This window comes from Bos indicus x Bos taurus, chromosome 18 (assembly GCF_003369695.1).
Source record: "Bos indicus x Bos taurus breed Angus x Brahman F1 hybrid chromosome 18, Bos_hybrid_MaternalHap_v2.0, whole genome shotgun sequence".
NCBI lineage: Eukaryota > Metazoa > Chordata > Mammalia > Artiodactyla > Bovidae > Bos > Bos indicus x Bos taurus.
This window is the reverse complement of record NC_040093.1, coordinates 29,717,436-29,731,370: the sequence shown is the minus strand read 5'-3', so window position 1 is coordinate 29,731,370 and position 13,935 is coordinate 29,717,436. Positions and strand designations below refer to the sequence as shown.

At 40.9% G+C, this 13,935-nt stretch overlaps 1 protein-coding gene across 2 annotated transcripts in view; it reads left to right on the top strand.

The window, feature by feature from the left end:
* TANGO6 (transport and golgi organization 6 homolog) overlaps positions 1-13,935 on the top strand; it is a 184,815-nt gene that overhangs the window by 6,834 nt on the left and 164,046 nt on the right. The window contains exons 2-5 of one of the 2 annotated variants that reach the window (XM_027516145.1): positions 6,648-7,291; positions 9,458-9,574; positions 11,100-11,241; positions 13,174-13,310. In XM_027516145.1, the coding sequence (XP_027371946.1) occupies positions 6,648-7,291; positions 9,458-9,574; positions 11,100-11,241; positions 13,174-13,310 (1,040 nt within the window). The remainder of the gene's footprint in view (positions 1-6,647; positions 7,292-9,457; positions 9,575-11,099; positions 11,242-13,173; positions 13,311-13,935) is intronic. The other variant, XM_027516146.1, reaches the window with a different exon arrangement.

Below are 13,935 nucleotides of genomic sequence, written 5' to 3'. Positions count from 1 at the left end.
AGCCCACCAGGTTTCTCTGTACATGGAATTTTCCAGGTGAGAGTACTGGAGTGGGGTACTATTTCCTTCTCCAGGGGATCTTGCCCACCCAGGGATTTAACCCATGTCTCCTGCATTGGCAGGTGGATTCTTCACTAGTAGCACCACCTTTGAAGCTCATGAGAAACATTCAGTGCTTTAAGAGGAAAACTCTAAAACTGGATACATTTATCCCTGTCTACTCCCACCGATTTTTTCCGTTTCTCTATAGACAGTTCATTGTAGTGAATTTTTAATTTGTTCTTCCATTACTTTTAAAAAATAAAAATAATCTGTGTACCTTCCCATTCTAACACAAAAGTTAGCATACTATATACATTCTTCTGTATCTTTTAAAATTTAATATGTCTTAGAGATACCTGCATAGTGGTAGGTAGAAGTCTTCCTCTTTCCCTTTTACAGCTGCATAGTATTCCATTATGTGAATATGCCACTGTTTATTCATCAGTTCTCTATGAATGGATGTTTGGGTTGTTTTAAGCCTTTTGTTAATGTAAAAAAATACTTTTACCAGACTCAGTGGGTTTGGGGTCCTTAGTGAACACACCAAGTACTTTCTTAAAGTAGAAGCATTTATTACACGTGACAAGTAAGGAGGCAGGGAGATAGTGTTACCAAGTTCAAGCTATTACTGTTCACTGCTCTACCATGACAGGACAGTAAATTGGGGGACAGGTGTTGGGGCAAGAAATAACAACTTTACCTGGAAGCCAGCAGACTGAGAAGATGGTGGTACCAGAAAACCATCTTAACCTAGTTAGAATTCAGGCTTCTTTTTTACTAAAAGGGGATAGGGTGTGGCTTGTTGCAGACTTGGCGCAGTTGTTGATCTAGCCATGATGTTCCTATAAACCTCCAACTGAGAAAAATGTTCAATGGAGAGAAATGTTATTTTCTTTTCTGCAACTTTTTATCTCTGTGTAAGTGGAAACGCCTTATACCTTTAAAGGTCAAACCTAGGAGGTAGAGAAAAGGCTAGGGCACAAAGATTAGAGCTGAAGGAATAGACCCAATCTGGAGTCAGGTTTGTTCTGTGTTAAATAGGCCTCAAAGCACTATCTCCCCTAACCATTGGACCAGGGTAGTTTTAAGCCCGGGAGGCATGCATATTCCTGAAAGGGCAGGCATGATCATCCATAAGCAATATAAAGAGGCAGCGGTTACTCTAGGTTGCCCAAAACTGAAAGCAAACAGGTGCTTGAGTGTTTGCGTGTACTACAGTGTCTTGTGGGATGTTTTGTAACCTTTTGGAGACACCTGGTGCAATTTAAGGGTTAGCTTCTGCGAGACAAAGCGCAATTTGATTGAGCCCCATCCCTTCCCTACTGCTGCGTATCTAACAATATGGCAATGAGAAGCTTTGTGTATATGTCACTTTGCATTTTTGCCTGTGTATCTATCTATAGGATAGATTCTTAAAAGAGGGATTGCTGGGCCAATGGTTAAATGCCTATATAATTTTGTTAGATATTGCCAAATTTCTTTTCTTAGGGAATGTACCATTTTAGTCTCTTACCAGCCGTGTATGAAAGTGTTTCCCCAAAACACACAATGTGTTATAAAAACATTTGGATTTTAGCCACTTGATAGATGGGAAGTGATATTTCAGTATAGTTTTAATTTACTTTTCTCTTAGGAGCAAGGTTGATCATATGTTCATGTTTAAGAGCAATTTGCATTTCTTTTTCTGTAAACTGTTCATATCTTTTCCCCATGTAGTACTTCATGCTCTGTTCCCTTTAGAATATTTTTAGTGAACATGTCATTGAATAATGTTCACCATAGTATAATGGCTTCAAATAATCCATCTGTCATTCATTCATTCATTCAATAAATAACTACTTATTTTGAACAGCTACTGTGTCAGACAGGCCTTGTTCCAGGCAAGGAGAACACAGCAGTGAACAAAACAGAGCAATATCCTTGTCCTCAAGGAGTTTTTGTTCTCGGTGGTGGAGAGACGATAATAAGCAAAACAAATGTTACATATAAAATACAGTATGTTAGATACAGGTAGACTATAATTTACTCAACGTGTATTTCTAATTTTACACTATTATAAATAATGTATTGTTGAACACCCTTTTAGTTATCATCAGTTGCATCTTTCTTAGAAGATATATTAACTTTAGTTTTGAAGTCTGTTGCTGTTTGATTTCATTTATGTTTTCAGCATTTTATTGTAGTTTTATAACCATAACCCACCTTTTTGCATTACATTTTTAGTAGTCATCCTAGAATTACAATATACATTGTAGTTTTTCACAATCTGTTTAGAATTTATCTTGTACCACTTCATAGGACATATAAAAACCTTGTAACTGTAAGGGTTCTTTTATAGCCTTCCACCCCTTTTGGGTTTTATGCTATAGTTTTCATGTTCATTGTATCTATGTAAGATATAAACCCCATAATACAGTTTTATAGATTTTACTTTAGACAGTTATATGTATTTAAACAAAGAGGAAACAAATGAATCTTTCATATTTACCCACATATTTACCATTTCTGATGCTTTTCCTTCCTTCCTGAAGATCCAAGTTTCCATCTAGTACTCTTTTCCTTCAGCTTGAAGAACTTCTTTAGCATTTGTTTGTATTCCAGATCTGCTGGCAGTCAGTTATCTGAGTTTTTATTGATCTGAAAATGTCTTCCTTTTTCTTTCATTTTTGAAGGTTACTTTTTATTGGATATAGAATTGAGACTTGATAGGTGGTTTTTTTTCCTCCTGTCATCACATCAGGTGGTGGTGGTTGTTTTTTGTTTGTTTTTTACCCTGTTACCACTTTAATGTTTTTCCATTATCTTTTAAGTCATTGCTTGTGAGTACAGTCATTCATAGCTTTGGTCTCCTATGCTGACTGCTTTTTTCTGACCACTTTCAAGATTTTCTCTTTGTCTAATTTTTAATTTATTTTTAATTGGAGGATGATTGCTTTACAGTATTTGTGTTGATTTCTGCCCTCTTATCAGTGTGATCTTTATCTTATTTCAATGATTGACTATAATATGCCTAGATGTGATTTTCTTTCTACTTATCCTGATTGGGCATCACTGAGCTTACTGAATCTGTAAATTTATGTTTTTTCACTAAATTTTGGAAAATTTTGATCATTATTTCTCCACATCCTTTTGTGCTTCATTTTCTCTCCTTTTATTCTAGTTACTCTCTGTTTTATTACAAATACATCGTTTGATAGTGTTCACAGATACTAAGGCTGTTTCTATAAAATCTTTTTTTCTTTGTTGTTCAGATTGGATAATTTCTAGGAGTATATCTTCAAGTTCATTTTTTGAAGGGGGTCATCTCAAAGCTGTTAAGTCCGTCCATTGAGTTTTTAAAAAAATTCAGATATTTTGTTTTTAAATTCTAGTATTTTCATTTGGGTTTTTAAAAAATGCTTGCTACTTTTTTGCTGAGAGTCTGTATTTTGTTCATTCATAATGAGTACTTTCCATCACATGCTTGAACACAGTTAAAAGAGTTGCTTGAAAATCTTTGTCTGCTCAGTCTGACACCTGGGTCATCTCGGATCAGTCTCTATTTGATTGTCTTTCTCTTGAGGTGGATCACATTTTCAGATTTGTTCATCTGTCTAGGACTTTTGGATTGTATAATTGACATCATGAAGGATATGCTGTTGAAACTCTAGATTCTGTTACAGTCCTCCAGAGAAGATTGATCTTTTTTGGTTTGGTTTTGTTTTAAAGTAGCCTTTTTTTTTTTTTGCGATGCCATATGACATGTGGGATCGTAGTTCCCCAACTCGGGATCAAACCTGGGCCTACTGCAGTGAAAGTGCTGAGTCCTAACCACTGGATCACCAGGGAGTTCCCTGAAGTAGGCAGTTCATTTGACTGATTCATACTCTAAGCTCTGTCTCTTCTGCAATGGGCAGCAGCTCTTTTCAGTTCTTTCCATTTTAGCTGAGGTATTTAAAGTTCTTCCCATAGATGCTTAGTTCAAAGATTAGCCATAGATTTAAGCACAGTTTGTATTAGATGGTTGGATGGCATCACTAACTCGATGGACATGAGTAAGAGCAAGCTCCGGGAGTTGGTGATGGACAGGGAAGCCTGGCGTGCTGCAGTCCGTGGGGTTGCAAAGAGTCGTCGGACACGACTGAGCTACTGAACTGAACTGACTGAATGCAGAGCTGGGAGCTCTTCCTCTCTGGTTCTGTACTTTCTGAGATTTCTTATTTTCCGCCTGCTGTAATTGCCCTGAATTGTATGCTTTGGTTCTTGTCAGTAAGATGAATTTCTTCTAGTGTTTTTGGTATGCAAAGACCTAACCCCAGACTGAAAAGCAGGAAACTTCTTCAGTGCTGTTTTTTCCTCCTGGGTGCCTTCTCTAGTTTTTGTTCCCTTTCATCACCTTCAGGCATCTTCAGATATTTGCTTTTTACTCTTTGTTCAGAGTTGATAGTTATCTGAGAGAGGCTTGGTCTTATAGGAGTTCTAAGGAGATCTTTATTATCACTCTTTATTCATTCTTTTACTCAGTCAACTACAGATGCTCGTTTGGGGCTTACTTTATGTCAGCTGTGCAAAGCACCGACCAAACAACAGAGACGTGGTACCCACCGTCATTAAGTTTAAATTCTAAGAGAAGAAAGAAAGTAAATACCAATAAAATAATTACTGATTACGATAAGTACTATAGAGAAAAGAAATTGGGTGTTATCACAGAGTTAATAGTGTGGGCAATGGCTTTTAGAGTGGTCAAGGAAGGCCACCTGTGAGGAGATAATATTTAGATTGAGATTCTGGATATCTGTGTCTCAGCACTTCTGCTTTTAGGTGTATATACATCAGGAATGTGTGTGTGTGCTTCCACCAAGATAAATCTATTTTATTTTTTATTTATTTTTAATTTTTGACCATACCACATGGCATGTGGGAATCTTAGGTTGTTCCCCAGCTAGGGATTGAACCCATGCTCCAATATTGGAAACCACTACACTGCCAGGGAATTCTCAAGAGAAATCTGTTTTAAATATTAAGAGGATCTGATGTGTGAAAAGTAAATTTTTAGGAGAGTGAAAGTAGGGAGGCCAGTCAAGAGGGTTCTGATGTACTTCAGTTTAAAGATGTTAATGGCTTCGACAAAGGTTGTAGTTGTAAGATGGAGAAAAATAAATTTGAGAATGGTTTAGTAAGCAGAACAGGAAAGACTTGGTGATGGGTTGGATAAAAGAAAAAGGTGGAGATGTAACCAGTTAGTAGCCAGGTTAGATTGTATTTAGGAGTGTAAGGTACGTGTGAGAATCAGTAATTTGTTGAATTTGAAAAGCCTAAGAAATATCCAAGTGAAGATTTCATTCAGCAGTTGGAAATATGTCTCTGAAACTTAGAATCATGGGCTCTAAGTAGTCATGGGCCAGGCATGTAAATTTGGAAGCTGTTAGCTTATAGCTCCGGAGAAGGCAATGGCACCCCACTCCAGTACTCTTGCCTGGAAAATCCCATGGGTGGAGGAGCCTGGTAGGCTGCAGTCCATGGGGTCGCTAAGAGTCAGACACGACTGAGCAACTTCACTTGGATACATTGGAGAAGGAAATGGCAACCCACTCCAGTGTTCTTACCTGGAGAATCCCAGGGACAGGGGAGCCTGGTGGACTGCCGTCTGTGGGGTCTCAGAGTCGGACACGACTGAAGCGACTTAGCAGCAGCAGCCGCAGCAGCAGCAGTTTTTAGCTCATTTTTAAAGACCTAGGCCAGATTAAGACTGTCGAGGAAGATAATCCAGAGTTCAGGACAAGCCTTGGAGCACTTTGATATCTGGTAGAGGAAAAGAACCAGTAGAGGAGACACTTCGAGATGGCCATTGAGGTAGAAGGAAAAAAACCAGGACAGGGTGCTTGCTGCCCCAGAACCTAAGAGAGGAGCGTTTCAAGGAGGGAGTCAGCAAGGATGTCAGCTGCTGAGAGAGTGCACGAGCTCCTTCACCAGCAGAGGGCAGTAAAGACCATTTTGGGAGAGTTCAGGAAAAATTGTGAATAGATATTAGGGAGTGTGTATGATTGAATTTCTTTGCATCCCATGTCCATATTCTGCGATCTGCCTCACTGGTTGTAATTTTATGATGGAAAGGACTTTTTTTTCTTCAATGCCTTATTCCTGGGATCTAGAACAGCTTGAATGAACCTTCTCTGGTAAATGTTTACCTTTTTAGATTTCTCTTCTCGATATAGTTTCAGCCCAGTAAGTTGATTAAGATCTGGCCTCTTGGTTCTGGGGCAACAAGCACCCTGTCCCCTCAGAACGTGTGGGGAATGGAAACAAACCATGAAGTATTAGGTCGGCCAAAAAGTTCGCTCAGGTCTTTCCATAGGATGCTCTCAAAAACCCAAATGAATTTTTTGGCTAACCCAATATAATGTGTTCTGTACATAATTCTAACTACATGAAAAGTGCTGTGGTAAGGCAGGAAATGTGGTCTGGAATTCTGCCTTGCCTGGGGAGGCATAGTTGGGGGGCCTCTTTCTAGAAGTAATGACATCTGAGTCAGGCTTCAGAAGATGAACTGGAGTGGGCAAGGTATTCCTCATGGAGGGAAGCACAATTTGTTTTCCATGTATGTAATTTGATTGATTTTTCTTCAGAAGGATCAGGCTCAAGTTCACTGCAGATCACGAAACATGATATCCTGTTGGCTACTTTAAAATCTAACCTGTCTGCTTTGGAGCACAAGTTCCTGAAAGATCCTCACTGGAAGATACTGAAACTCCTACGGGATGAAATTGCTAATGAGGCAGAATGGCCGCAAGACTCTATGGACGTCACCTGGCGTTTTACTTCCCAGACTTTATTGCTGCTGCTGTGCTTGAAGGAAACCATGCTCCGCCTGGCAGCTGATTTCAATCCAGGTAAACCCAACCCGAAGACTCCAGAAACTGCTCCTGCCCTGAGCCCGGACACGCTTAGCGTCTCCCAGCAGAGGACTGTCCAGTCAGTTCTGCAGTTTGTAGTGATGTTGGGTGTCTGCCCCTATCTCGCGCCTGGTGTTGGAGTCCCTCTGAGATTCAGGACCGAGTTTGGGGCCGTTGTTCAGGACGTGGTGTGTCTCAGTGCTGCTCCCAGTGCAACCCGGAGGCTGTATACGAGCTGCAGCGTCCTCCTCAGTGTTGCTCAGCACGCGTCTCTGGGGAGCCTGGTTTTCTGCCGCCATTTTGGGGATATCGCAGCAGGTCTGTGCCAGCTGGGGTTCTGCCCAAGCAAGAGATCGCTGCTGAGTCCTGAGGAAGAGGTAAGCATCCATGGGGGGAGAGAGAGAGAGAGTGTGAGAATCTCTGTGTGTCCTTGTGTGTGGTTGCTATAAGAGATCATCTCAGTTCTTTGGAAAAGTGCTGATGGAAAGACCTAGAATTTTTATTAAATGCCTAAGCATCTCTGGTGGATAGACGAATCTTTTTAGGGGGTTGGACCTTTCATTTATTAAATACGAGTCCTTTCACTCCTGGAGAGTCCATTTCACCTGTTCCCTTCTTTCCATTTTTTGAAACAGCTGTTGCAAGCTGTTTCTTTGAATCTCTGTTTCTTTCCAACTTTGTAAAATGTGTTTATTAATGCCTGCCTTGAGAAACAAAACAATACCTACCTTGGAAGGTGGCTGTGAGGAATAAGGATAATGTGTGTAAGTTACCTGGCCCAATACCCAGCAGTGCTCACCAAAAAGTTACTACTACTACTATTAATATTAAACTGTTTACGCCTCCTTCATTAAGTTCTCGGGAAAATTAAGTGAGATGAAGTATGCAAGCGCTGGGTGCCCTCCACAATCCAGTCAGTGTTGGTTGTTAGGTGCTGAGGGTACAGGCAAGTGTTTTGTTGATGGTCAGTAGGGATTTGAGCGTCTGAACGATAAAGTGATACGAAGGATACAAAAGCATTAGATGTGGCCCTTTTCTCCAACAGCTCACACAGTCACTGGGGAGACAAGACTCACAAGTGTAACATAACAGGGACCACTGCTTCCCCATGAGAGCGCTGCAGCCTTAGCACAGGAACCTAAACAGAAGACGCTGTTAAGGTATAAATGTAACCAGGGTCACGTGCAGTGTAATTCCTTTGCTCCTGCATCCAGATTTTATCATGTCCACTCACTTATCTTTCTGTCAGCCTTTCTATGTCACCCTCCAACTTGTTCCTTTTCTGTTTGTTCTCCCTGTGCTCACAAAAGAAAATAAAACAGAAAACACTTAAAAGCCATTGTCACCTGAGTAGTCACATGAAATTATGGTCTCCTCCAGCGCCCTTATGTTTTGCGGAGCAGAGCTCTGTGCTCTTTACAACAGGGTGTGCGTCTTGACGGCTCCATCAGTGCCTGCTACCTGCACTTCCTTGAGATGAGGGGTCTGGAGCAGGTCTTATGCCTGTTGTTTGAGCTGAGCAGTACCCAGAGGTCTCAGGCAGAAGAGAGAAAAGAAAAGGGAAACACAGAAAGGACCAAGTGATGGGGTGGAAGGAGAAGGGGAAACATGGTGAGTGGACAGTATGAAGCTGGACAAGTCCCGCAACAGCTCCTGCTCCGATCAGCATCTGCATCACAATTTACTAAATTGTATTGAGCAGGATTCTGAGTCTTGACTGTGAAGCTCCCAAAGGGGGTCAGTCTGTTGTGGCTTGGAGCAGGGACCCAATTAAACAGCACCCTCTTTGCTGCCCAGATTCTGAATGAGTGAAAAGACAGTTAACAGAGTAAGAGATGACAAGTCAGAATGTCACCTTTATTACTCATCAAGGCAGAGCTGGAAGGTCTATAGAGAGAGACCCATGGGTCTCCTAACAGTGCATTCCACAATGAGATGCACTTCTCACCCAGTTTTAAAGAGTTCTAGAAAACTGCAGCTCCTTCTGCCCCAATGCAGAGGACATGCCCCTGAAAAATCTATGGCACAGAAGAGCAGAACAGACTGTGCGCTCATGCCCAAGAGACTGAAGAGGAGCGAGCTGTGTGTGCCAGAACTCAACAATCAGATGAGTGGATGCAGTCTCCTGCCCAGAAGTGGGTGAGGGAATGGAGAGGGGGCCAGGAGTGTTTCCTTGTTATAGCCTCCTCTGAATGGAAGGAAACCAAGAGGCAAAAGAATTAAAATGGGTAACCAACAAGGACCTACTATATAGCACATGGGACTCTTCTCAGTGTTATGTGGCAACCTGGATGGGAGGGGAGTTTGAGAGAGAATGGATGCATGTATATAAATGGCTGAGTCCCTTTGCTGTCCACCTGACATTATCAGTGCGTTGTTAATCGACTATACCCCAATACAAAATAAAAAGTTAAAAAAAAAAAGGCAAAAGAAGTCGGCCTCCTGCTCCCCTCACAAGCATCTTTGTTCACTGTTGCAGAGCATTACCTTCTATTGCTTGCCTGGTTTCTATCTCACAGAAGCCAAGGACATGTTTCTTTTAGGTGTTAACTGAAGAAGAAAGAGCCCTATCGAAGAAGGCCCTAAGAGACATCTTGGATCAAGTGTATCAGCCATTAGCAGTCCGAGAATTACTTATCCTCCAGGGAGGACCGCCCCAGGTATGCACACCTGGGGATTCTTGTGGGTGAAGCTTTAATGATAGAGTGTAGTGTATTGTCTTCTTCCCTGGTAGCTCAGCAGTAAAGAATTTGCCTGCGATGCAGGAGACCCAGGTTTGATCCCTGGGTGGGGAATATCCCCTGAAGAAGGAAATGGCAACCCACCCCAGTATTCTTGCCTGGGAAATCCCATGGGCAGAGGAGCCTGGCTGGCTACAGTCTGCGGGGTTGCAAAGAGTTGGACACAACTGAGTGACTAAACAACTGTCTTCTCCTGGAAATTAGTCTAGTTGAATACTGTTTCATCTTTTAGATTGTTAATTGGTATTTGCCAAACTAAATTACACCGACCTCTGGGATAATTTTAAGGGATTTTTCTTTTAATGAAAAATGGACACTTTTCCCAATAATATTGTGATAATTTTTTAGGGCTTATGACAAAAATATACTTTATTCATTCTCAAACTGGGTCTTTTTTTTTAAACTAAAATTTGGCTGTTTGGCAGTATTCTTCTGGCAAAAGTATTTGGACATCTTACTCTTTGAATGGAGTATTTGAAGTCAAGGAATTTAGAGTAAAAACGTAATAGTATACTGCTCAGCATAATATAGTTTCTTTTTTCCTTAAAAGTGATTATTTTTCCAGAATGATTCAATTTGGTGATGTAGCTGGAATTATCTATTTTCTTTTAGTACCTAAATTTTAGTAACGAGTTTAGGTGAGTAAAGCATGAGGGTCCAAAGGATGGGACTTCCCTGGTGGTCCAGGGATTAAAACTCTGTGCTCTGAATGCAGAGGGTCTGGATTCAATCTCTGGGCAGGGAACTAGATCCCACATGCTGCAACTAAGGCCTGGTTCAGCCAAATAAATACATTTTTTTTTTTTTTTTTAAAAGCATGAAGGCTCAAAACAGTTAACTGTATTAACTGTTAGACACTGAGAGGAATGCCCTCTCACTGTTGGAGACTCTCCTCTTAGTGGTGAGTCTTCTTTGGAAGCTGCATTTGATTGGAAGGACTGCATTCAGATTGGTTACATGGATTTTGTGTCCCCCCAAGTCTATATTTTATTCACAAACATTTGTATATTTCTGGGCTTGAAATTTCACTTGATACTTTTTTGAAGAAGTTTCACTGTATTTTTACTTCCTTAAAATTAAAAGTGAGGCTGAAGAGATTTTATAAATGTTTACAAAAAAAATTTTTTTTTTTTTTGCCATGATGGTTTTGCAGGATCTAAGTTCTCCAACCTGGGATTGAACCCAGGCCATGGCAGCGAAAGTCGAAGGAATCCTAGTTGAAGGAATCCTAACAACTGGGCCACCAGAGAACTCTCCCCTTCCCTTTTTTTTAAAAGAAAAATTTTTGCCTTTTTGAAGTCTGTGTAGCGTACTGTTAATTATCAGTCTGACTCAGTATATTTGTATATTTCAGATTGGACTGTAAATCCTATCTGAAAAACAAACAAAAAAAATCCTATCCATTACGCTGACATTCATTCACACATTTCCCTTCGTTTTTCAGTCCTGCTCAGAAGGGAAGATGCAAGACAGGTGTCGAGCCCCAGCTTGGCTCCGGCGTCTGTGTGGGCAGCTCCTCTCTGAAAGGTTGATGAGACCCAGCGGTGTTCAGGCAGTAGTCCGGGGCATTTTGGAAGGAGCAGGTGGTAAGAAATAGACGTTTGTTACTTCGGCATCCACTTTTCTTTATTGGTCTCTAGCCTTTGACTGTAAAACCTGATGTAGACTAGGCTTTGTTTGTGCCTTTGTGGGGCGTGAGGAATTTAAACTTTAATGAACTCCTTTTCCAAAAACTCATTTTCTTGCTATTTTCCCCCAAAATAGTTGTGATACATTGCTCATGTTGCATAATATTATCGATTGTTTCAAATAAGTTATAATACCAGAGGAAAACATTGTACAGAAAGTTTAAGTAAACCCTATAGAAACCAAGAAATTCTCTGTGGAAAAGGCCAGAGGTCCTATGAGTACTTCACCTCAGGACTTTAAAATACAAAAGCATTCTCCTCAAGTTTGAGATACCCAAGAGATAGAAGCTTTGGAATGAAATTTTAGATTCGTTTCCAGTTATATTCTCTTAGTCCTCATTAAGAGAAGAAATGTTAATTATCATACTAAGTATGGTAGTAGTTTTTAATTTATATTTTTTGACTTTTAAACAAAATTATATATGCACATAATTTAAAGAATCAATAGGTCTATAATACTTTTAGAGAAAAATAGCAGTCCTTAGCGGCTTTTCACTCCATTTCCCATCCCCAGAAGCAACCACTTGGAACATTTTGAACAGGTGTCTTCTGATATTTTTTCTAACCATAATCCTTATATTAAAAAATATTTCACTGGAATGGATGTGCCTGGTAATTTTTGAATGGATAGCGGGCATTTTAATTTAACACTGCTGAATGCTGTATTTTGTTGTATTCCTTTGTTGGGCTTTGTGCTAGGATGCGGTTAATTTTCTTGATATCAGTTTGAGTCCTTCAGTTCTGGCTCTTAAACCTTGTTACTGTGGGTGGATAACAGCCTTTAATTTAAGGTAATTTGGCACCAATACTAAAGTGATACCTTTCTGGGATTTTACTTGATTCTGTATGTATTAAGAGGCTTTCCATGCTCACCAGTAGGAACACTAACTATTCCAAGCCCTGCATGAACGCTGGGGATTGTTCTCCCTACTCCTTTCTGGTGTTTCTTGCCTTGGGTTTCTCTCTCTGTTGCTCTCCCTCTCTCTCAACACACACACACACGCCATACTCTGCAGAAGACTTGAGAGAGGATTCCTCTGCTGATCTCTGGAATTCCCTCTTTGTGTAGCTTTCTCCTGTCTGCTGTTTTACCCGAAAAGCTCTAGCTGTGTTGACGTCCCTGAATTCTGAACTGTGTTTTCTTCTTTAATTCAGCAGCATAGCAGGCTTCATTGGATTCTCCTTTACCTGTGGTGTGGCCTCAAAACTCTCTATGGACTTGCCTTGGTGGTCCAGTGGTTAAGACTCCATGCTCCCAGTGCAGGGGCACTGGTTCAATCCCTGGTCAGGGAACTGAGTTCCTACATGTCTCGTCGTATGGACAAAAAAAAAAAACAAACCTCTCTCAAGGTAGTAGGCTAGGGCGTTCACGGGGCTCACCTTGTTTGCTTCCCTTCTCTTAGGGACCAGTATCTTGGGCTGCTTTTATCCAGTGTCTGAAAGCCACCATTTACATATTTTTTCTAAGGGGGTTAGGTAAATCTGATACCTGTTACTCCCTAACTCTAGTTTAAGGCAGTTTGAATGACAAGATGCATATAAAGAGACAGAATAATAGAAATATTAATCATTTAAAACATGTCAGTAATAAGCACAAAGAAGAAACTAGTGTTCAGATAATATGAGTACTCTAATTACAATGGTTGAGTGCTATTTTTTTCCTCTGAACTTGCCAGAGACCAACATCAAAACGAAAGTACGAAGAGGTAGTTTATCTTACAGAAGAAATTAGCGACTTTCAATAGGGAAAAAAGTAGTTTCTCCTCTAATTTAAGGACCTTATGTGGTGAGGTGCTATGAATTTTTGACGTCTGTATCCATTGCTGACAGCTGGGGCGGCTGGAGGGAGTGATGCTGAGGCCACAGCTGCCGACTGGAAGAAGTGTGACTTGATTGCAAAGATTTTGGCCTCTTGTCCCCAGCAGTCTCTTTCACCAGAGGATTATTATAGAGATATCTGCCCCCAGGTAAATCGTGTTTCTTTTGTCTGTTTGAGGATTATCTGTTTATTTATAGAAAGAGGACTTTAAATGTTCACCTAATATTGAGTTAGGTGCTTTCCCAGTGGCTCAGCGGTAAAGAAAATGCCTGTAGTGCTGGAGACGCGGGTTTGATCCCTGGGTGGGGAAGATGCCCTTGGTGAAGGAAGTGGCAACCCACTCTAGTATTCTTGCCTGGAAAATCCTGTCTGTCCATGGTGTTGCAAAGAGTCGGATACAACTTAGTGACTAAACAACAACAACAGTATTGAGTTAATATACTGTTTATTATTCAGTGAAGGACTTTCTTAATAACATTAAAAACGTGTGGGAGAGACTGATCTGTTAGGATTCCCCGATAGCTCAGTTGGTAAAGAATCCTTCTGCACTGCAGGAGACCCCGGTTCAATTCCTGGGTTGAAAAGATTCCCTGGAGAAGGGATAGGCTACCCAGTATTCTTGGGCTTCCCCTCTGGCTCAGCTGGTAAAGAATCTGCCTGCAGTGTGGGAGACCTGGGTTTAATCCCTGGGTTGGGACAATCCCCTGGAGAAGGGAAAGGCTACCCACTCCAGTATCCTGGCCTAGAGAATTCCATGGACTGTATCAATGGGG